A 21861-nucleotide genomic window follows, 5' to 3' on the forward strand; every position below is an offset into this window, starting at 1 on the left:
GTAACATCTGTAGGTCTTCAGTGGTTGAATCTTTCTTTTGATAGATGCTTCTCTTGAACTAGGAAAAATGACCATTGATACCTTCAAAATCAATACCTTGTATGAGTGCCTTCAGAGGGATTAATGTTATAACACCAAACTTACCAGTTTCATTTTGCTAAATAATGCAGATTGTGCGTGTGTCTATATATGTGTGTGCGTGTGTATGTATATATCTAATTCTCATGCCCACATTTTGTAAAACTAGTGATTATCCAATTCATGTAAGTTTTCATTCACTGCTATTAAATATAACACTATTTTTGTTATTGTTTCTTGATTTTCCACAGGTATGTTTCTGGCCGAGCTGATAGAAAAATACTTCGTGTCCCCTACCCTGTTCCGAGTGATCCGTCTCGCCAGGATTGGTCGAATCTTGCGTCTGATCAAAGGGGCGAAGGGGATCCGCACGCTGCTCTTTGCTCTGATGATGTCCCTTCCCGCCTTGTTTAACATCGGCCTCCTGCTCTTCCTGGTCATGTTCATCTACGCCATCTTTGGAATGTCCAACTTTGCGTATGTTAAGAGGGAAGTTGGAATTGATGACATGTTCAACTTCGAGACCTTCGGCAACAGCATGATCTGCCTGTTCCAAATCACCACCTCTGCTGGTTGGGATGGATTGCTAGCACCCATTCTTAATAGTGGACCTCCAGATTGTGACCCTGAAAAAGATCATCCTGGAAGCTCTGTTAAGGGAGACTGTGGAAACCCATCTGTGGGGATCTTCTTTTTTGTCAGTTACATCATCATATCGTTTCTAGTTGTGGTGAACATGTACATCGCTGTCATCCTGGAGAACTTCAGTGTCGCTACTGAGGAAAGTGCAGAGCCCCTGAGTGAGGATGACTTTGAGATGTTCTATGAGGTTTGGGAGAAGTTCGATCCTGATGCCACCCAGTTTATAGAGTTCTCCAAGCTCTCTGATTTTGCAGCTGCCCTAGATCCTCCTCTCCTCATAGCAAAACCAAACAAAGTCCAGCTCATTGCCATGGACCTGCCCATGGTCAGTGGCGACCGGATCCACTGCCTCGACATCTTATTTGCCTTCACAAAGCGTGTTTTGGGTGAGAGTGGAGAGATGGATGCCCTTCGAATACAGATGGAGGAGCGGTTCATGGCATCGAACCCCTCCAAAGTCTCCTACGAACCCATCACGACCACTCTGAAACGCAAGCAAGAGGAGGTGTCTGCTGTTGTTATCCAGAGGGCTTATAGACGCTACCTCTTGAAGCAAAAAGTGAAAAAGGTTTCGTGTATCTATAAGAAAGACAAAGGCAAAGAAGGCGAGGGAACACCTATCAAAGACGATATCCTCATTGATAAACTAAATGAGAATTCGACTCCAGAGAAAACCGACGTGACACCCTCCACCACTTCTCCACCCTCGTATGACAGTGTCACCAAACCGGAAAAAGAAAAATTTGAAAAAGACAAATCAGAAAAGGAAGACAAAGGGAAAGATATCAGGGAAAGTAAAAAGTAAAAGGAACAAAGAATATTTCATTTTGTGATCAATTGTTTACAGCCTGTGATGGTGATGGATTAGTGTCAACAGGACTCCCACAGGAGGTCTATGCCAAACTGACTGTTTTTACAAATGTATACTTAAGGTCAGTGCCTATAACAAGACAGAGACCTCTGGTCAGCAAACTGGAACTCAATAAACCAGAAAAACAGCATCGACAGGAGGTTTCTGTTTTCACAACCAGCTGACACTGCTGATGAGCAGAGATGTAATGGCTACTCAGACTATAGGAACCACTTTAAAGGGGGGAGGGAAGTTAAATTTTTATGTAAATTCAACACGTGACACTTGATGATAGTAATTGTCACCACTGTTTATGATTTAACTGCCACACCTGCCATATTTTTACAAAATGTATGCTGTGAATTTATCACCTGTTTTTTTTTTTTTAATTCACAGGTTGTTTACTATTATATGTGACTATTTTTGTAAATGGGTTTATGTTTGGGGAGAGGGATTAAAGGTAGGGAATTCTACGTTTCTCTAGTACAACTGGATATATTTTAAATGAAGCATGCTGCATTTGTCATTCACACGTGAAAAAAAATCACATCACAAAAAGAAAGAGTTTACTTCTTGTTTCAGGATGTTTTTAGATTTTTGAGGTGCTTAAATAGCTATTCATGTTTTTAAGGTATCTCATCCAGAAAAATTTTAATGTGCCTGTAAATGTTCCATAGAATTCACAAGCATTGAAGAATTGTTTTATTTTTACATAATCCATTATATGTACATGTATATATGTATATATGTATATGTGCGTGTATATACATATATATGTATACACACAGACACACACACCCCATCACATGATCATTCACAGTCCCGGCAGCATGACTATAACATTTTTGATAAGTGTCCTTTGGCATAAACTAAAACTATCCTATCAATCCTTTTAAGAACCTGAATTGACCAAAAAGCATCCCCCACCACTTTATAAAGTTGATTCTGCTTTTTCCTGCAGTATTGTTTAGCCATCTTCTGCTCTTGGTAAGGTTGACATAGCATATGTCAATTAAAAAAAACAATAAAAGTCTGCTTTGTAAATAGTAATTTTACCCAGTGGTGCATGTTTGAGCAAACACAAATGATGACTTAAGCACAGTATTTATTGCATCAAATATGTACCACAGTAAGTATAGTTTGCAAGCTTTCAACAGGTAATATGATGTAATTGGTTCTATTATAGTTTGAAGCCGTCACTGCTGCATGTTTATCTTGCCTATGCTGCTGTATCTTACTCCTTCCACTGTTCAGAAGTCTAATATGGGAAGCCATACGTCAGTGGGAAAGTGAAGCAAATTGTTCGACCAAGACCTCATTCTCGTGTCATTAAGCAATAGGTTGCAGCAAACAAGGAAGAGCTTCTTGCTTTTTATTCTTCCGATCTTAATTGAACACTCTGTGGTAAAAAAAATAAATAAATAAAAAAAATTTAAAAAAAGCCCGACCGTACGAACGTATTGCAAGCTGCTTCAATCTGTTGAACCTGTATGGTTAGAGTTTTCTAAGAAAATATAAATACTGTAAAAAGTTCATTTTATTTTATTTTTCAGCCTTTTGTACATAAAATGAGAAATTAAAAGTATCTTCAGGTTGATGTCACAGTCACTATTGTTAGTTTCTGTTCTTAGCACTTTTAAATTACAGCACTTCACAAACTAAGACACAAAGACTAAGATGCAGTGTAGGTTTCTGCTTTTTTATTAGTACTGTAAACTTTGCACACATTTCGACGTGAAACACATCTCAGACTGAGTCCAGCGTTCATTTGCTTTCAAATAGTAATGCCTTATCATCGAAAGAGGCTTAAGGAAAGATCAGTTGATATTCTTGGCATTGCTTGAATCAGATATTTCCACCTAGTCTTTTTATTCAGAAAATAATGTCTTTTCCAGTGTTTGTTTACCCAGATAGATTTTACTCTTATTGGCCCGTATGGCATTAGAACTGTATCAGATATGATATGGGTCCCAAGTTGTTGTTTGTTTCTTTTTCCTCACAAAGCCAGGTAGTGAAATTATATTACCAGCTGCGGCAAAACATTTTGTTTTTCTTTCACAGGCAACATTAAGTGTAGATTCTTTATACTAAAGCTATTGACTTGTAGTGTGTTGGTGATATGCATGCAGGAAAATGCTACTACCATAAAGAACGGTAAACCACATTACAATCAAGCCAGAAGAATAAAGGTTTTGCTTTTGTTTTGTATTTAATTGTTCTGTCTTTGTTTCTATCTTTGAAATGCCATTTAAAGCTAAATTTCTATTATGTAAAAATGATCTATCAGAAAAAAATATAAATGTAAAGAATACACATTAAATATAATAATTCATCTTTAAATTTTTTCATGGAATGGAAATCAATTAAGAAGAGTGTATTGGATATCTAGTTTTAATATTGGCCAAAATCTAGATATGGTATTGGGTAGAGTACTGGAAAGTTAACAAAAATTAATAAAAAAATTGACTAACATTTTAAATTGTGCATCCTTTCTCCTTCCCGTCTACCTACTGTTTTGTTCCTCTTTTCACTCTAGTTTCTTCCCTTTGTATTCTTGATCTAGTTTTCTATATGCTTTTTCATCCTTCCTTGGGCTCTTGGTGTTTTTCATTCAGGATATTTTTCTTGTTTCTTTTCTGTTCACCCAATCTCTTGTTAATTACATTCTGTAGACAATGGCTCTGTGCGCTTAAACCCCTAATAATTTGCTGTCACTATAAAAAATCCATAGACTATCATCATGTTCGTTTCTGCAATTCCCTTGACAAAACTTCTAAGTGAGCTTAGATCTCAACTCTTCATAATATAGTAACTAAATTCCCAAATGACACAGATTTGGTTTTTCTACTAATTATGAGCACTTTGAGAAATGTTTCTCAATTCTTATTGCATATTAGAATTACCTGAGACACTTTTTTAAAACTGTCAATGGATGGACCAAGACCAGACCAATTGAACTCCTATCTCTGGGGATGAGACTTAAGCATCTAATATTTTTAAGGCTTGCCATTGATGCTGATTCATGCTAAGAGTTAAAAGCCAATGAGTCAGTGTCTCTTTGCCCAATAGGAAAAAATATTCTACAGAAAATGAACATTTCCTGTTTCAGAATTTCATTACATAATTCATCATGTATAAAGTAAGGCTTCCAATATGGAGGCTTTGGGATTATTCATCTTTTAGTACAAAAAATAGACATTGACCCATTTATTTCAGGGGTTCTCTTCTAAGACTGTAGTTAGTGAAAGGAATCCTGTCAGTATTGCTTTTGAGAGCTTTTCAAATTATACACACACACATACACACACATGCACACAACATGGCAACCCAAATTATTCCTAATGCATACTGGGTGAGATGAATATGCAGGTGGTTTAGGAAACAGTATGGATTCATAAAATACCCATCCAGGTGAACCCTACATGCCCTGTTGGGTAAGAACCATTAATCTGGACCAATGGGAGATAGCTCACATAAGACATACATTCAATTTGTGATTATCAAGTCACAAATCTAAACAGGAAAGACTTCTCTACTTTTCTATTTTGGGGCACCTCTCATAATCATATGTTCTCCTGAGTTCTGTATAACACAGATCGATTTACAAAGAGAAGAGGGGAGAGAATAAGAGAGGGGGATGTAAAGGCTGAGGAGAAGGAAAGAGAGAGAACAACTGGGGAAAGTAGAGGAAGGTAGAGGAGTTTAAAAATGGGAAGGGATGCTTTATAAATTATCCTCTGAAAAAGGTCTTGCTGTTAATAACTACAGCAATAGTGAGAGAAGGGGGAAGAAACAGGCGTGCGGGAAAGAAATTTTGCTTAGTTGTCAATAAGCAATGTAAACATGCTTCTCCTTCCTTTTTTTTTTTTAAATACCTATAAAAAAGGTGAAGAGGGTATTATGCAAGTAAATGCTACAATAATCGCATTGATAGTGTTTTTTTTTTCTGTCATCAGAACTAAATAAATGTTTGTCTACTGCATATTAACTTTGCGATAGGAACTGAGAGATCAAAGATGAAATTAACTGTCGAAAAGAAGGTTATAGCCAGAGGTGAAGAACGTTGAATGTCACACTAAAGAGTCTGGGATTTATTCTGTTGGCAATGAGGAATGATTGATCGCTCCTGAGCAGTAGAATGGCAGTGAAATTAGATATTTCTGTCCCTATTTAATGTGATAATAAGAAGACTACACTGCCCCTATTTTGCAATATTTCACAGAGATCTCATTTTCCCATCTCTTTATTTTTAAAGATGTTTGTGTTTTTATCTTTTAATATATATTTTTAAAAGAATGTGCATAGTTTAAAAAACAATCCGATATTTTTTGTTAATAGCATATCAACCTACTTATATTTATTTTATACACAGATACATTTGATTTCAATTACCTTATTCTGTGCTTTTTATTTGTCAAGTTTCTCTTTTTTCTTCCTTCTCTTCTTGTCCTCCTGTGCATTAATTTTGTTGTTTATTCTCTTTCCCACATCTGTACTGGTTCCAAAGATACAAATCTTGTCCCTCTCCCCCTCCCTTTCTCCCTTCCTCCTTTCCTCCCTTCCTTCCTTTTCTCTTGCTTTTTTTTTTATAAGTGATTGATCTTAAATTTTAACATGCATACTTAGCTAGTGAAATATAATAAACAGTTGTACTCTTATCTGGAACAATGAAGTTGCTTAGAATGTTTACACAGTATTGCCCACTTCGCATGTGATTTTTGTCTACTATTTTAATTCTACTTTGTCTGACACCCAGCAAATTAAACAATATTATTATTATAAATTTGTATAGTCAGTGCTTAGACTTTATATGTTAATTAATCCTTCCTAAAATATGTTTTTTCTATTTCATTTTGTGTTATATTTCCTTCTTGAAATATATGAGGAATTCTATGAGTGAGGTCTGTGAGTAGCAAACTGACTCCATTTTTCTTTTTCTTAAAATGGCCTAATTTCACCCATATTTTAATGGACTAGTTTAGATTATAATTATTCTGTTTTTTTCAATGTTTTGAGTCTAGTTATGAAAATACTTTTATTAATCTGACTCAGAAATTATGCTAATTTGAGGATTAACATGCTTATTAATACCTAAAATTTAGAAAATTTCAGGAAAATTTCTTTTAGCAAACAAATATTTTCTCATTCTGTATTTTTTCTATTTTCTCCATCTGGAACTCCTGAGGGTTGTATGTTGAAATTTCTAAATCTTTCACCCATCTTTTTTACTGTCATTTTCTTATTTTTAGTGTTCTTTCTGGGTAATTTGTCGGGTTTTGGTATCAGGATAATGCTGGCTTCATAAAACAAGTTAGGAATTGTCCATTCCTGAAGGACTTTCTGTTAAGAGTGGAATTATTTCTCCCTTAAATATTGATATAGTTCATCAGTAAAGCCATCTGGAACTCGAGTCTTCTTTGTAGGAAAGTTTTTAGTTACAGATATCTGTTCCTAACAGGGCTATTAGGACTTTTCCTTTTTTTGTTTTGTTTTGTTTTGTTTTGGTAAGTTACATTTTATAAAGGCTTTGTTCATCTAAGTTATTGAATTTACTCATAAATGGTTCATGTCATTCCATTCTTATGCTTTTAATATCTGTGGCATCCCTGGTCATATCCTTTTTTTCATTTCTGGCATTGAAAATGTGTAATTTATCTTTTTCTTAATTAGAATATCTGGGGGTTCTTCAATTTTATTAATGTATTCAAAATACCAAATATTGGTTTACTGATTTTCTCTGCAGTTTTTCAGTTTTCTACTCATTGACTTCTGCTCTTTTTAATCCTAATGTGATTAAGTATGCTATTTGGTGTAGGTCTTTAAAGCAGACACTTGTTACCATCTAAAAAGGGAATCACTGCAATTCCTAATCTGAGAGTTTTCAGAATCAGTGCACACTGAATTTTATTAAATTTTTACTGTACCTTATTTAGACAATCATGTTAGTGTTATAATCCTTTATTTTGGCAAGGTAGTAAAGAGTGTTAATTGCCTTTAGAATGTTAATCCTAATTATTCTGGAATTGAATCCAATTTGTTCATTTACGTTATCAATTTCGTATTTTGCAATATTTAGTTTTCTAGTATTTTGCTTCATATTTTCACATCTACATCTGTGAAACAGCTTGGCTTACAATCTTTCTTTTAATGTGCTTAGTAGGTTTGGATCATAAGACTATGGTATGCTTTTAAAACAAGTTGGGAAAGGCTCCTCCTTTTTTTGTTCTCTGTTAGAGATTAAGATTGATGTTAATTTTCCCTTAATTATTTGATGACTCATGAAATCTGAAGATTTGCTTTTTATGTTAAATTTTTAATCATGTATTTATTTTCCTTAATAGGTAGAAGACCATTTAGTTTTCCTGTTTCTTCTGGACTCAGTTGCCATTGAACTATTTTTTCTAATAATTTAACCATTTCAAATAAGATTTCAAGTTTATTCACATAAAGTTACTTATAACTTTAATTATCTATTAAACTCTATAGGGTCTGTAGTAAAGACCCTCCTCCCCCAATTAATTATATTAATATCATATTTTATTATATTAATTATTATATATTAAGAACTAACTTTTGGCTTTTTAAATCTTCTCTATAGCATGTCTTTTTCTATTTCATTATTAATTTTGGTAGTTTTCATATTTATCATTTCCTTCCTCTATTTCATTGGTTCTAATTTACTATTATTTTATAAATTATTAAAATTTATTTTCAGCCTTTATTCATTCTTTTTTTAGTAAATGCACTTAGGCTAGACTATAAATTTCTCTATAAGCATGGCTTTAATAAAATTCCACAAATTTTGTTATATTTTATTTTGTTACCATTCAGTTAATAATGTTTTCTAATTTCTATTGTGATTTCTTCTTGCTAGAAATTTGGAAAAGTAATGTTTAATTTCCAAATATTTGAGGAATTTTCTAGATATTTTTGTTTTGACTTCTAATTTATTTTCCCTGTATTCAGATAATACAATCTGCATAATTTTAATCATTTAACTTTGGGGGGGAACTGCTTTGTAGCTCAGCAGCTTAGCAAATGTAATATAAGTTTCATATGTAGTTGAAAATAAAGTGTATTACTCAGTTGTTATTGCAATGTTTTATATACATTTAATAGATCAAGCTTGTTAATCATGTCATTCAAAATACAAATTTATTGATTTCTTTTGTATGTTTTTCTACAATACGTCACGCATTTTTAAACTGATAAATCTTATAGTATATTATTGAAACCAATCTTTAGGGAGTAAGAGGAATTATCAATCCATGCTCAATTCTAGAAAGGCTGCCTATTAAACACTGCATTATTAGAAGGAACTATGAGTGGGTTGATAACTATTGCCATTATTTGCCCACACTAACAAGCATTCTCTTGTAAAACAAACCAATATTTTAGAAAGCCAGATTCTTATGTATCTTGGTTGGTCTTTTGTGTGTGTGTGATTCCTCCAAGAGTTAAACACAGAATTACCATACAAGCCAGCAATTCCCCTAGAAGGTATACATTCAACCAAGAGAAATGAAAACGTGCGCGCGCGCACACACACACACACACACACACACACACAGGAACTTCTACACAAATGTTTGTAACATAACTATAACAACAAAAAGATGGAAACATCCCAAATGCCCATCATTGGATGGATAAACCAATTGAAGTATATACATACAATGAAATATTATTCGACCATAAAAAGGAATGCAGTACTAATACACTTTACAACTTGGATTGACCTCAAAAACATTATGCTAAGTTTAAAAGGCCAGAATAAAGGTATGATTTATTTTATGTGACATGGCCGGAATACACAAACCCATAAAAACAGAAAGCGAGTTAGAACTTACTAGGGGAGTGATTACTTACTACTCGTGGGGTGTTTTCCGAGGCAATTTAAAGGTTTTGAAAGTAGAGATAGATTGTGGTTACACAACATTGTGAGTACACCAAATGCCGCTTAATTGCACACTTTAATATAATTTTGTGAATTTCACTTCAGTGAAATTGTATATAGAAAATAGTTAATGCAGCCGCTCTGGAAAGCAGTGTGGAGGTTCCTCAGAAAATTAAAAATAGACCTACCCTATGACCCAGCAATAGCACTGCTAGGAATTTATCCAAGGGATACAGGAGTACTGATGCATAGGGGCACTTGTACCCCAATGTTTATAGCAGCACTCTCAACAATAGCCAAATTATGGAAAGAGCCTAAATGTCCATCAACTGATAAATGGATAAAGAAATTGTGGTTTATATACACAATGGAATACTACGTGGCAATGAGAAAAAATGAAATATGGCCTTTTGTAGCAACGTGGATGGAACTGGAGAGTGTGATGCTAAGTGAAATAGGCCATACAGAGAAAGACAGATACCATATGGTTTCACTTTTATGTGGATCCTGAGAAACTTAACAGAAACCCATGGGGGAGGGGAAGGAAAAAAAAAAGAGGTTAGAGTGGAAGAGAGCCAAAGCATAAGAGACTGTTAAAAACTGAGAACAAACTGAGGGTTGATGGGGGGGTGGGAGGGAGGGGAGGGTGGGTGATGGGTATTGAGGAGGGCACCTTTTGGGATGAGCACTGAGTGTTGTATGGAAACCAATTTGACAATAAATTTCATATATTAAAAAAAAAAAGAAAGAAAATAGTTAATATTATTGCAACCCTAAACACTAGGGGGCGCTACGTCCATTAAGAAATATGGCTAACATTTTTTTTCCGCAAAGAAGGAGAGTTACTTTTGCAAATTTTGCACTTATTTTGCGTCTATTTTAGATGTGAAAAAATAGAAGCAACTGTAACTTATGGAAACATTTCTTGGAAACAATGTTTTACATTTGAATGTATCTCTTCAGCAAAAGGCAGTTTGTGAAGCATCCTTAAGAAAAGATTTCTTTCCTTGTACATGGAACACCTTATAGTTGAAAAACCAAACCAACACAAATAAATTATGAAACCAAAGAAATGGTGAATGGAAAGAATTTCAGAGATTTACATAAAACTGAATGAACCCAATGTCCAAGTACATAGAGTTTCAAATAACCTTTCATTATTACTGTAAGTAACTGAGAGGGTTTTGAAAATGTTTATCCATATTTTCATGAGCACAATAATATCTGGTTGTCCAATGAAGCTCATGTCTTAAATTCTTTCTCTGATTCATGAAATAATTCATCACTTATTCATTAATAAAGCTATATTTGTTGAATTAGTATCAGGAATAAAATAATTAGACCATAATCTCCCTGAACTACTGTGGCCAGGGTTTTAACAAAGTCACATAGGAAGGGTCATGCATTCACATGTGTAAAATATTTATTTTCAACTACAAGCCACACAATAAGTTACTCTTCCTATAAAGAGAATGTTCTTCTGCTACTGTACATAACAAATCCCAAACGCAGCAGAGGAAAATTAGCCCAAGAAAACATGGTCCCCAAAGTAAATCTGATCCAAAGCATTCTAATTAGACTATATAATTATGACGCTGTACAGACGTTCTTGGGTTAATGTATAAAGTCAGCAGTCAGCATTTTTTAAGGCATACTAACGGGAAACAAAGCTTTCCTCAGGAATCAGCTGATAAACACTGTAAAGAACGGGGCACCTGTGTGGCTCAGTCAGGTAAGTGTCCACCTTCAGCTCAGGTCATGATCTTGTAGTTCATGGGTTTGAGCCCTGTGTCGGACTCTGTGCTGACACCTCAGAGCCTGGAACCTGCTTCAGATTCTGTGTGTCCCTCTCTCTCTGCCTCTCTCCTGCTTGTGCTCTCTCTCTCTCTCTTAAAAATAAACATTAAGACTATAAAGACCATACTCTGAGAAAAATCAGGATAGTCTTGCTGCAAAATCCTCTGTGAAACAAGAAGCAGGCATTCCAGAATAGACAGTTTGGGACAAAACTCAATGCAGGGCTTGGCAAAAGAATCTAAAATTCAGAAACATAAGCTTAATTGCTGACTTTTTCTTAGAAAGATCTGGAAATATACCAGAACCTATATAGTCAATATATAAGGCATATATAGATTTTCCTAAGATGCTTCAATTCAGTCATTCTAAAACCCAACATTCTAAAACCCAAATGAAATATCTTTTTGTCCTCTCCATGAAATAACTTTCAGATATTGTTATAGTGTATTGGTTTTCAATTGCCAATAACAAATAAGCACAAATGTGGCAACTCAAACAACACATGTTTATTATTTCACAGTTTCTGTGGGTCAGGAATTTGGACACAGTATACCTGGGTTCTCTGCTCAGAATCTCACAAGACTGGAGTCTTGTGACTCCAGTAGGCAAAATTTTGACCAGTACTGGGTCTCATCTGACACTTGGGGGCCTCTTCAAAGCTCACGTGGTTGTTGAAAGATTTTAGTTCCTTACAGTTACAGAACTCATGGTGACTCATTTCTTCAAAGTCAGCAGGATCTTTGTTGCTTCAAGTCTCTAAGTTCATTGTAAGGGCAAATAACATGTCATTACACATTTGTCCAAACGCATAGAATGTAAAACAAACAAAAAAGAGTGAACTGTAATGTGAATTATGGAGTTAGGTGATTATCATGTGTCAATATAGGTTTATCAGTTGTAACAAACGTACCGCTCTAGTGGAGGGTGTTGATAATAGGAGAGATGATGCATATGTAGGGGCAAGGGGTATATGGGAAATCCCTGTATCTTCCTTCCTTCCTCTCAATTTTGCTGTGAATCTAAAACTGCTCTGGGGCGCCTGGGTGGCGCAGTCGGTTAAGCGTCCGACTTCAGCCAGGTCACGATCTCACGGTCCGTGAGTTCGAGCCCCGCGTCAGGCTCTGTGCTGACAGCTCAGAGCCTGGAGCCTGTTTCAGATTCTGTGTCTCCCTCTCTCTCTGCCCCTCCCCTGTTCATGCTCTGTCTCTCTCTGTCTCAAAAATAAATAAACGTTAAAAATTTAAAAAAAAAAATAAAAAAAAATAAAAAAAAATAAAACTGCTCTAAAAATAAATAACAAATAAATAAATAAATAGATAAATAAGTTTTTAAATAAAATTAAATCAATTGTGTACCTTTATTACATCTGCAACATTCTTTGACTTTTGCCATATTTCAGTGGTAAAAAACAGGTCACGAGTTCTGCCCCCATTCAGGTAGAAAGAATTACACCAGGATGGCATAGCTCATGGAGGGAGCATGGTGGGGAGAAGGGGTACTCCACATATAAAGATAGCTGAACTAAATGAAACCTGACTTCCCGAATCAAAATTATGTTGCTCACAAGGGACAAGCCATAAAGAAAGCACCTTCTTCTGCAACCCTCTTATCATCGTAGAATAACAAGACTGATTTCTGTCTGAGTGGCTACACATATCACACAAGCAACAATTACAACCAGCCATTACTCTTCAGCCTTCACACCAGCATATTCATTCACGTGCACTCCAAATTAACTCTCTTTCCCTATCAGACAATGACTTAAGTATTAACAATTGTTTTTCCTTTCCAGAGGATATTTCCTTTAGAAGTATGCAGCCTAATTTTTTTTAATTGTAATTAAATCTCTTCTAATAACTCAGTAGAAAAATCAAGTAGACTTTATCCACTAGAATTTGTCTAGTCATAATTTCTAACTTAGTATATAAGGAATCTCTGGGGCATTTATTGACATTTATTTTTTTTTAACTCACAGTGATTCATTCTCACATTACATCACTTAACTTTGCACATGACTGTTTCCAGATGGTACTGAAATGATCTGGCATCCAGATATTGGTTACTGCATTAATGAAAAGAAGTGGGTTGTCTACACAAGTCCTAGTCTGAAAAATCAAAACCTCAAGGAGAAAAAACAAAAAAGAGATCCCTTAAATCTCAGCTACAAAGAAACAGAGAAAGTAACTAGTAAAAGAACACTAAGTAAAACATGCTAAGCTTGAAGAATCTTCTGTCAGGGCAGTAATGACCTTGGAGAAAGTTTGCAGAAGTTAGCAATTTTGCAGGTTGATTTTAAATCCTGTCTGCATGATCTTGAATAATTTGTTAGTCCTGGGAGTGATTTATCTAGAATCACTCATTTGGAATAATTATCTGAAACCAAAATTTAACTCTTGCTTGAGGACCATTTGTAAGTCCTGATTCAATTAATTGCTAGAAATAATAAAGCCATCAAGTCAATCAATGAGGAAGTGTGTGCTTAAGCCGTGTCACATGCCCAGTGCAGGGCTAGGCCGTGTGCCAGACTTGACTTTGATATGAATCTGGATCTAGTAATGAAGGAGTCAGGGTACTGAGGAAGTCTTGTCACCAGACAAAGCTGGTTATCTTTTAGGTATACAATGACATAATGACTTGTCACAGAATGCCTTGTTGCAGATTAATACTTGTGTTCTTGTCTTTACACAAGTGGGGGAATGTCTAGGCATCCAGGTTGCTACTTTCAGAATGGTTACTAACCGTAAAGACATTAATGCATCCTGGCCCCTTTGGAAGGCTTTGATGTCAGTTGCTCAAGATTAATCAGTCGCCTGTGTCAAAATTAGGGAAGGTGCCAGGGTATTGTGCCACCACCCCCATTAGGCAATAATACCAGGAACATAGCAGGTGTTTATTAAATATTGCTGTAAAATTGAATGCATGGCAATCTGTATATAGCCTTTCTGGAGGGTTGAGGATAATTTGGGCCTTACAGCAGTCTTTGCCATGAGAACTTCCCCTGCCCTGTACCCCATGGATTGGGCATCTGTCAGGCATCCTTCCAGCTTTGCCACCTTACCTGTCTGGTCTCAGTGGAAGGAGGAAGAAGGTCCAGCTAGATCAATCAGATTTGCTCTTAAAAATCTAAACTGAAAGAGATTGGTACTTAAGGGGCACCTCGGTGGCTCAGTCGTTTAAGCATCTGGCTTCAGCCTATATCATGATTTCGCCACACCAGAGTTCAAGCCCCGTGTCAGGCTCTGTGCTGACAGCTCAGAGACTGGAGCCCGTTTCAGATTCTGTGTCTCCCTCTCTCTCTCTGCCTCTCCCCCGCTCACACTCTGTCTCTCTCAAAAATAAACATTAAAAAAATTTTAAAAATAAAAGTTGAGCTATTTAATGGTGGAGCTAGGAAGACTATCTTTTGAGAATTGGTTTTTTATAATTTCTTTGGATTCTATGAAACGTCTTTTCAGTAAATCTCCTTTTCATTCATTTATTTTTGTTTATTTTGAAGATTATATTACTTTCAACCAAAGATGTCTTAAGACTATCAACAGCCTTTTGAAATGTGCTGGAGGCCAAATAAAGGAACAGGAGACATCTGTGGGTGAATTACCTTATTTCCTCATTTTTTTCACTTTAAGCATGAAACCTAGTAAACTTAGAACTTTTAAGAATATATAATAGCTTTTATTTTCATCTTCACATTGCAATCTCTTAGGGATGTAGCAAGTTAAACTACATTAAATTTATTTTCTAGAAAATGTTTTTGTATCAACAATAGCTCTCTAGCTTAAAGCAGGAAGGGAGAGAGAGAGGAATGAGTTTATAATTCCCAGTAGGAGTAGTTTAACATAAAGAAAGTGACAGATGTACTGTGAGGAACGTGAAGAGATTCAGTAGCTTTTAACACTTCTGTTGAGCATTCAGTAGAGGTTTGCTATTTATAAGCTGTAGTTTATAGATTGTCTGACTCTACTCTGTTTCATGATACATATAATATTAAATGAACATATACATAGACAATAAAATGCAAATAAGTTTGTATCTTATGTTGATTTTTTTACAATCATAGAACTCTGAGAACTATGAAGAACAAAGGGTTACAAAATATTACGTTTAAAACATCTTATTGAGGGGTGCCTGGGTGGCTCAGTCAGTTATAGTCAGTTAAGCGTCCAACTTCAGCTCAGGTCATGATCTCACAGGGCTCATGGGTTTGAGCCCCTGCATCAGGCTCTGTGCTGACAGCTCAAAGCCTGGAGCCTGCTTTGGATTCTGTGTCTCCTTCTCTCCCTGCCTCTCCCCCACTCACGCTCTGTCTCTGTCTCTCAAAATAAAAACATTAAAAAAATTTTTTTAACTTGTTATTGAATAGTATTATTTTAAAATTTCTATAATTTTTTTAATATCTAAGACTGCTTTGCTTCCTTTTTGCTTGGATATTTTTATTACACTTTTCAATATGCTTAAAATATTTTATAAGATTCATATATTTAAAATATACCCTATGATGAAACTCACCTGCTTTAGAGAATATACAATGTTATTGATAATATATTGCTGATTCTTACTCTTTGCTAAAAAATATAAGTTCAAATAGGCTACAGAGAATGATTAAAAACTAAAAATTGTATCTGTTGATGTGTTGAACTTATTACTGTATTTGGTACTTAGTCATCGGAATAACAATTACTAATATCACAGAAGCGCATGCCTTTCCAACCTGCCACATTGCCGTGGACTATGTGGGTCTGTCTGCCTCAGCTCCTGCTTTGCCTTCACGGGTAGCAGCACGACCTATGGTTATTGCCCAGTCTCATTCTACAACTCTTTTCTGACCACATTTTAGCTCAACCAGAAGACTGATTCAAATCTCCTGTTGTCATCACCTCTCATGCCAAACTCAGTAGTGAAAGATGGCAGGATGTACATTTACACATATCAATGGGCAAGAGCCCAAACTTCAGACTCAGATCTTGTCACCACTGGGTAATCATCTGGATATACCAATGATGCTCATTCAACAGCTGAAAGGCTGGTAGGCAGAATTCCATGGAGAAGCTTGACTAGGTGAGGGTAGCTCTTCCAATTAGGTGATGCAAAACAGAATGGAAATAAACTGGTCCCTAAACACTCTAAGTCTGATGTCATGTCCTCTGGGGGCTTTCCTGTTGTTTCATTTCCTAAGACAGCAATCAGGTGTTCATTCCTTGACCACCTAGCATTATGCCTCTCCATGAGTCAGCCCTCCTGATGTCCAAGATTTTTAGCCCACATGATCCCCCTGCCATATGCATTCCACTGGGAGGAGCAGAGGAAATTTTGTGGACCCCGCATGTCTGTAGCTTAAAAACAGAGGAAAAGAGGAAAAGACACCGAGGCTTCTGGTGAAGAATGACTTAAAGCTGGTGAGAGATAAAATATAAAAGAAAGAGAAAGAGAGAGTGACTTTTACCATCAAAGGGGAAGAAGCTTACATATTGGTTTATAATCTTTTTTCTTCCTGAGGATAATTTCTAGTCACTACTGTAAACTCCCACAGAAAATGTTCCTTTTTTTTTTTTTAATTTTTTTTTTAACGTTTATTTATTTTTGAGACAGAGAGAGACAGAGCATGAATGGGGGAGGGTCAGAGAGAGAGGGAGACACAGAATCTGAAACAGGCTCCAGGCTCTGAGCTGTCAGCACAGAGCCCGACGCGGGGCTCGAACTCACGGACCGCGAGATCATGACCTGAGCCGAAGTCGGCTGCTTAACCAACTGAGCCACCCAGGCGCCCCTACAGAAAATGTTTCTATGAGACATCTCTCTACCACATTTCTTGAGATTTTTCTTTCATAATTCTATCCAGGAAGATAGAATTCCTATACCTAGGAAGAATAATAGTGATAATAATATTATAAATTCTATAATAATATGATTATAATACTTTTGTTATATTTACTATCATTATTGCTAATTTTAATTGAGCCTCACTATGTACCAGACACAATTCCAAGTAATTTACATGAATTGTCTCATTGACTTCTCCCATCAAATATACACATAATGTTCTCCCCATTACCAACAGAGAACTCGAGGCCCAACGAGATTGAGTAATTTGCCTAATATCACAGAGCTGAGTAGTAGAGCCAGGATTTGAACCTACGCAGTGCGACCCAAGCTCTTACTCACTGAGATATTCTATGTATATGAACTGAACCCCTTTTATATTGAAGCAATTTCTTAACTCACTCAGTGAATGCATCCAACCAGACAGGTCCAAGTTCTTCTAAAGCTTTTCCATGTCAAACAGCGTTAACAGTCAACATCCTCCTGCAGGTTGAACTATCTCAGGGAAAAAAATTGTTGTATCGAGTGTCTTTCTACCTGCTTGAACTTTTGAATAATTGGGAACAAGGAGGGTGGAAATAATATAACAACAGAGGCTTGCTTTTGGATTCATTCATTCATTCTTTCCACAAATGTTTGAATGAGTGTTTTGCTTTGTAGCCTAGAGACTGAGGATCAACAGTAAACCAGCGGCTCCTTTATTTGGGCCTGTTCACCCTCAACCCAGCAGCTTCCTGAAGACCGTCTCTTAAGAGTGGTTTTTGGGGCGCCTGGGTGGCTCAGTCGGTTGGGTGACCGACTTCGGCTCAGGTCATGATCTCACGCCGTGAGTTCGAGCCCCGCGTCGGGCTCTGGGCTGATGGCTCAGAGCCTGGAGCCTGCTTCCGGTTCTGTGTCTCCCTCTCTCTCTGCCCCTCCCCCGTTCATGCTCTGTCTCTCTCTGTCTCAAAATAAATAAACGTTAAAAAAAAAAAAAAGAGTGGTTTTTGTGTCAGGCATAAGACACATAGTCACATCACATAAGAACCTAAACATGAGAAATGTTATACAAGGCATGGGATTGAGAGTATTTAAATAGTATATAACACCAAAGGGAAAAGAACATCTGATTCTTATACACAGCCAGTAAAAAGAGTATAAAATGGCTTTAACATCTTATGATGCCAGCCATCCCAAGAGAAGTCTATTTGTGTAAGTCATGGAATTGAAGCCATTTCTCTGCAGGAGATTGGGTGTTCCTGGCCACGACTGGGTACTAAACGAGCTGGCCCCATGGTAATCTAATTGCAAGGCGTGTGAGACAGCCCCTCAAAGGTGGCTAGGGCACAGAAGAAGGTATAATGGGATTAACTGGACCCAGCAAGAAGCCTTCAGACCCAACAATAAAGCCTCCAAGGGAAGGAGCAGCATCATAGTGGCTCTCCTCAAATGTACGTTGGGTAGAATCCCCTGAACCTGTTTGTGTGGTAGGGAAGAGCAAATTGCAAATTAAAAACTAAATTCTCTAACATATGTAAAATACTGGCATTAAAAACACAGTGCTTTAGGAATCCTCCAGTATATTGTATCTCCACTTTACAGTAGTATCAGTATTTCCCAGGAACTTGTTAGAAATACAAATTCTCTGGTCCACCTCAGATCAGAAAGTGGAGCCCAGCAGTCTGTATTTTAACAAGCCCTTCTGGTGATTCTGACGTACATTAATGTTTGAACACCGTTAAACCAGAGAGACTTTACTCACCCTTCCAGGTCCAGGCTTTCCGTGTCTGTTTTTAGGCCGCCGCCATCTTGTATTGATTATTACAGATATGTAATATAGTTTGGAAGTAATAAATGTAATATCTCCAGCTTTGGTCTTCTTCCTTAAGACTGTTTTGGCTATTCAGAGTGTTTTTGTGGTTCCATACAAATTTTAGAATAAAAACTATTTCTGTGAAAAATGCCATTGTAACTTTAGTAGGGATTACATTGAATCTGTAGGTTGCTTTGGGTCATAAGGATAGTTTAACAATATGAATTCTTCCAATCCAAGAATATGCGGTATTTTTCCATTTCTTTGTGTCTTCTTCAATTTCTTTCATCAATGTCTTACAGTTTTCAGTATACAGATCTTTTCACCCCTTTGGCTAAATTCATTCCCAACTATTTTACTGTTTTTGATGTTACTATAAGGCTTAATTTTTTTTTAAGGTTTATTCATTTTTCAGAAACAGAGAGAGACAAAGCTGTGAGTGGGGAAGGGGCAGAGCAAGAGGGAGACACAGAATCCGAAGCAGGCTCCAGGCTCTGAGCTGTCAGCACTGAGCCCGACGCGGGGCTCGAACTCACAAACTGTGAGATCATGACCAGAGCCGAAGTCAGACGCTCAACCGACTGACCCACCCAGGCGCCCCTATAAGGCTTAATTTCTTAATTTATCTTTCAGATAGTTTCTTGTTAGTGTATTAAAGCATAACTGATTTTTGTATATTGATTTGTATCCTACAGATTTACAAAATACATTAATTAGATCTAACAGTTTTTTTCATGGAAACCTTTAGGGTTATCTGTATGTAAGATCATGTCATCTGAAAACAGACCATTTTACTTCTTCCTTTCTGATTTGGATGCCTTTAATTCTTTTTCTTACCAAATTCTCTGGCTAGGACTCCCAGTACTATGCTGAATAAGAGCAGTGGGAGTGGACATCCTTGTCTTGTTCCTGATCTTAGAGGAAAAGCTTTCAGTTTTTCACTGCTGAGTATGAGCTTAGCTGGGACATTGTCAATATGTCCTTTATTATGTTGAGGTACATTTCTTCTTTTGTTGAGAGTTTCTCTCCCGAAAGAATGTTGAATTTTGTCAAATGCTTTTTCTGCATCTATTGAGATGATCATATGATATTTATCTTTCACGTGCTAATGTGGTTTATCATCTTTATTAATTTATGCATGTTGAGACATCTCTGAATCCCAGGGATAGACCCCACTTAATAATGGTATATGAGCCTTTTAATATATCGTTGAATTTGGTTTGCTCATATTTTGTTCAGAATTTTTGCATCTGTGTTCATCGGGGATGCTGGTCTGTAGTTTTATTTTCTTATTGTGTCCATATCTGGTATCAGGGTAATACTGGCCTCCTAAAATGAGTTTGGAAGTGTTTCCTCTTCCTCAATTTTTTAGAAGAGTTTGAGAAGGTTTGTCATTGATTCTTCTTTAAATGTTTTAGAATTCACCAGTGAAGCCATCTGGTCCTGGGCTTTTCTTTGTTGGGAAATTTTTGATTACTGATACAATGTCTAACAATTCTACTCATAGCAGTCACCTGTTCCAGACTCTACAGGCCAGTTTTGTGTGGGGAAGAGATTTACCCCCTGGTGAGCAGGCAGCACCGGCTGTATGGAGTTTGGCAGTTCCTGCTCCGGGGGAACGGCCCACGGCGCAGTTTCTCTTGACTCCCCCAGCTGAGTGATTCTCACTCCCCCAGTTTGGTGATTTCAGGGGTTCTCAAGGGCCCAGGATGTCTGTGTGCAGCAGTGGTGAGAGCTGTTCGATTCTTTGGTGGCACAAACTGCTGGAGACTTCCTGATCTCCTTTCTCCCGTGGGAGATATTGTGGCTGAGAGGGCCCCTTTTAGCACCAGGTCTGGTTTGCAGGCACCGTGCAGTCATGAGAGCACTGGCGTCTGATGTGCAGCCACAGGGCAGGTGCAGAGTGCTGGTGCATGGGAAAGAACAGCTCTGGCGGTCAGGGGCTGGTTGGCCCTCCGTGGCAGTGGCTCTGGTACTTGAGATGCCTGCGTGTGCATGTGGAGCAGCTGCAGGGCTAGGGTCTGGACCGTGGGTGTGTATGGAACGTCCCAGGAGCTGAGGTCCGGAGTGCAGGTACAGGCTTGGCGGCTGGAGTTCTAGGGTCCAACGCCTATGTGGGGTTGGGGGCAGGGGATCTGCTGGCCTGGTCCCAGGATGACACAACAGTAGCTCCTTCCCAAGAAGGCACACAGCAGCGTCTCGCACCCCAGGTGTCTGCGACAGTGATGAGGTCACTGGGGACGTGGGTGGTACCAGCCTCACAGCTGATACTGATACTGACAGTAGTAGTGATAGCCCCACCCTTCGCTGTTTCTAGCCTTCTGGGAATATTTCGGCTATGCTATCGCCCGCGAATCCCTTCTGTGTGGTTAGTCTTTTTTTTTTTTTTTTTTTTTTTGCTTTACTGTTTTTTTCTGTAGGTTAGTTTGAATCTTGAGCCCTCCAAGGGCTCTTTTTTATTTTATTTTTAATTTTTTAAATGTTTTTATTTATTTTTGAGAGAGAGAGCGCAAGCAAGTGGAATAGGGGCAGAGAGAGAGGGAGACACAGAATCTGAAGCAGGCTCCAGGCTCTGAGCTGTCAGCACAGAGCCCTACACCCGGCTCAAACTCGCCAACCGAACTGAACCGTGAGATCATGACCTGAACTGAAGTCGGATGCTTAACCCACTGAGCCACACAGGCACGCCTCCTAGGGCTATTTTAATTCATGGATTGCTAATTGTGTTGTCCCTTCCTCCCTCCCTCCCTCCCTCCCTCCCTCCCTTCCTCCCTCTCTTTCTTTCTTTCTTTCTTTCTTTCTTTCTTTCTTTCTTTCTTTCTTCATGGGAGGGTGAAAGATAGCTCTCCCATCTTGCTGAAGTCCTACCTCCATCTTTTTCTATTCACACAGAATAGTCCAAAAATATTTACCCAAGGGTCAAGATTTAATAGAATTAATTTTTACTGCTTCGTTAAGTACATTCTTGAGTGCAGCTGGCTTTTTCTG

General features: G+C 37.4%; 1 protein-coding gene across 9 annotated transcripts in view; it reads left to right on the forward strand.

Moving 5' to 3' along the window:
* The window catches only part of SCN2A (sodium voltage-gated channel alpha subunit 2), a 142037-nt gene extending 137995 nt beyond the window's left edge, over positions 1-4042 (forward strand). For all 9 annotated transcript variants that reach the window (XM_023259411.2, XM_023259408.2, XM_023259412.2 and 6 more), the window contains one exon: positions 330-4042. In XM_023259411.2, the coding sequence (XP_023115179.1) occupies positions 330-1525 (1196 nt within the window). In that variant the 3' untranslated portion in view covers positions 1526-4042. The remainder of the gene's footprint in view (positions 1-329) is intronic.
* Positions 4043-21861: the final 17819 nt, after the last annotated feature.

The sequence above is a fragment of the Felis catus genome, chromosome C1 (assembly GCF_018350175.1).
Source record: "Felis catus isolate Fca126 chromosome C1, F.catus_Fca126_mat1.0, whole genome shotgun sequence".
Lineage (NCBI taxonomy): Eukaryota > Metazoa > Chordata > Mammalia > Carnivora > Felidae > Felis > Felis catus.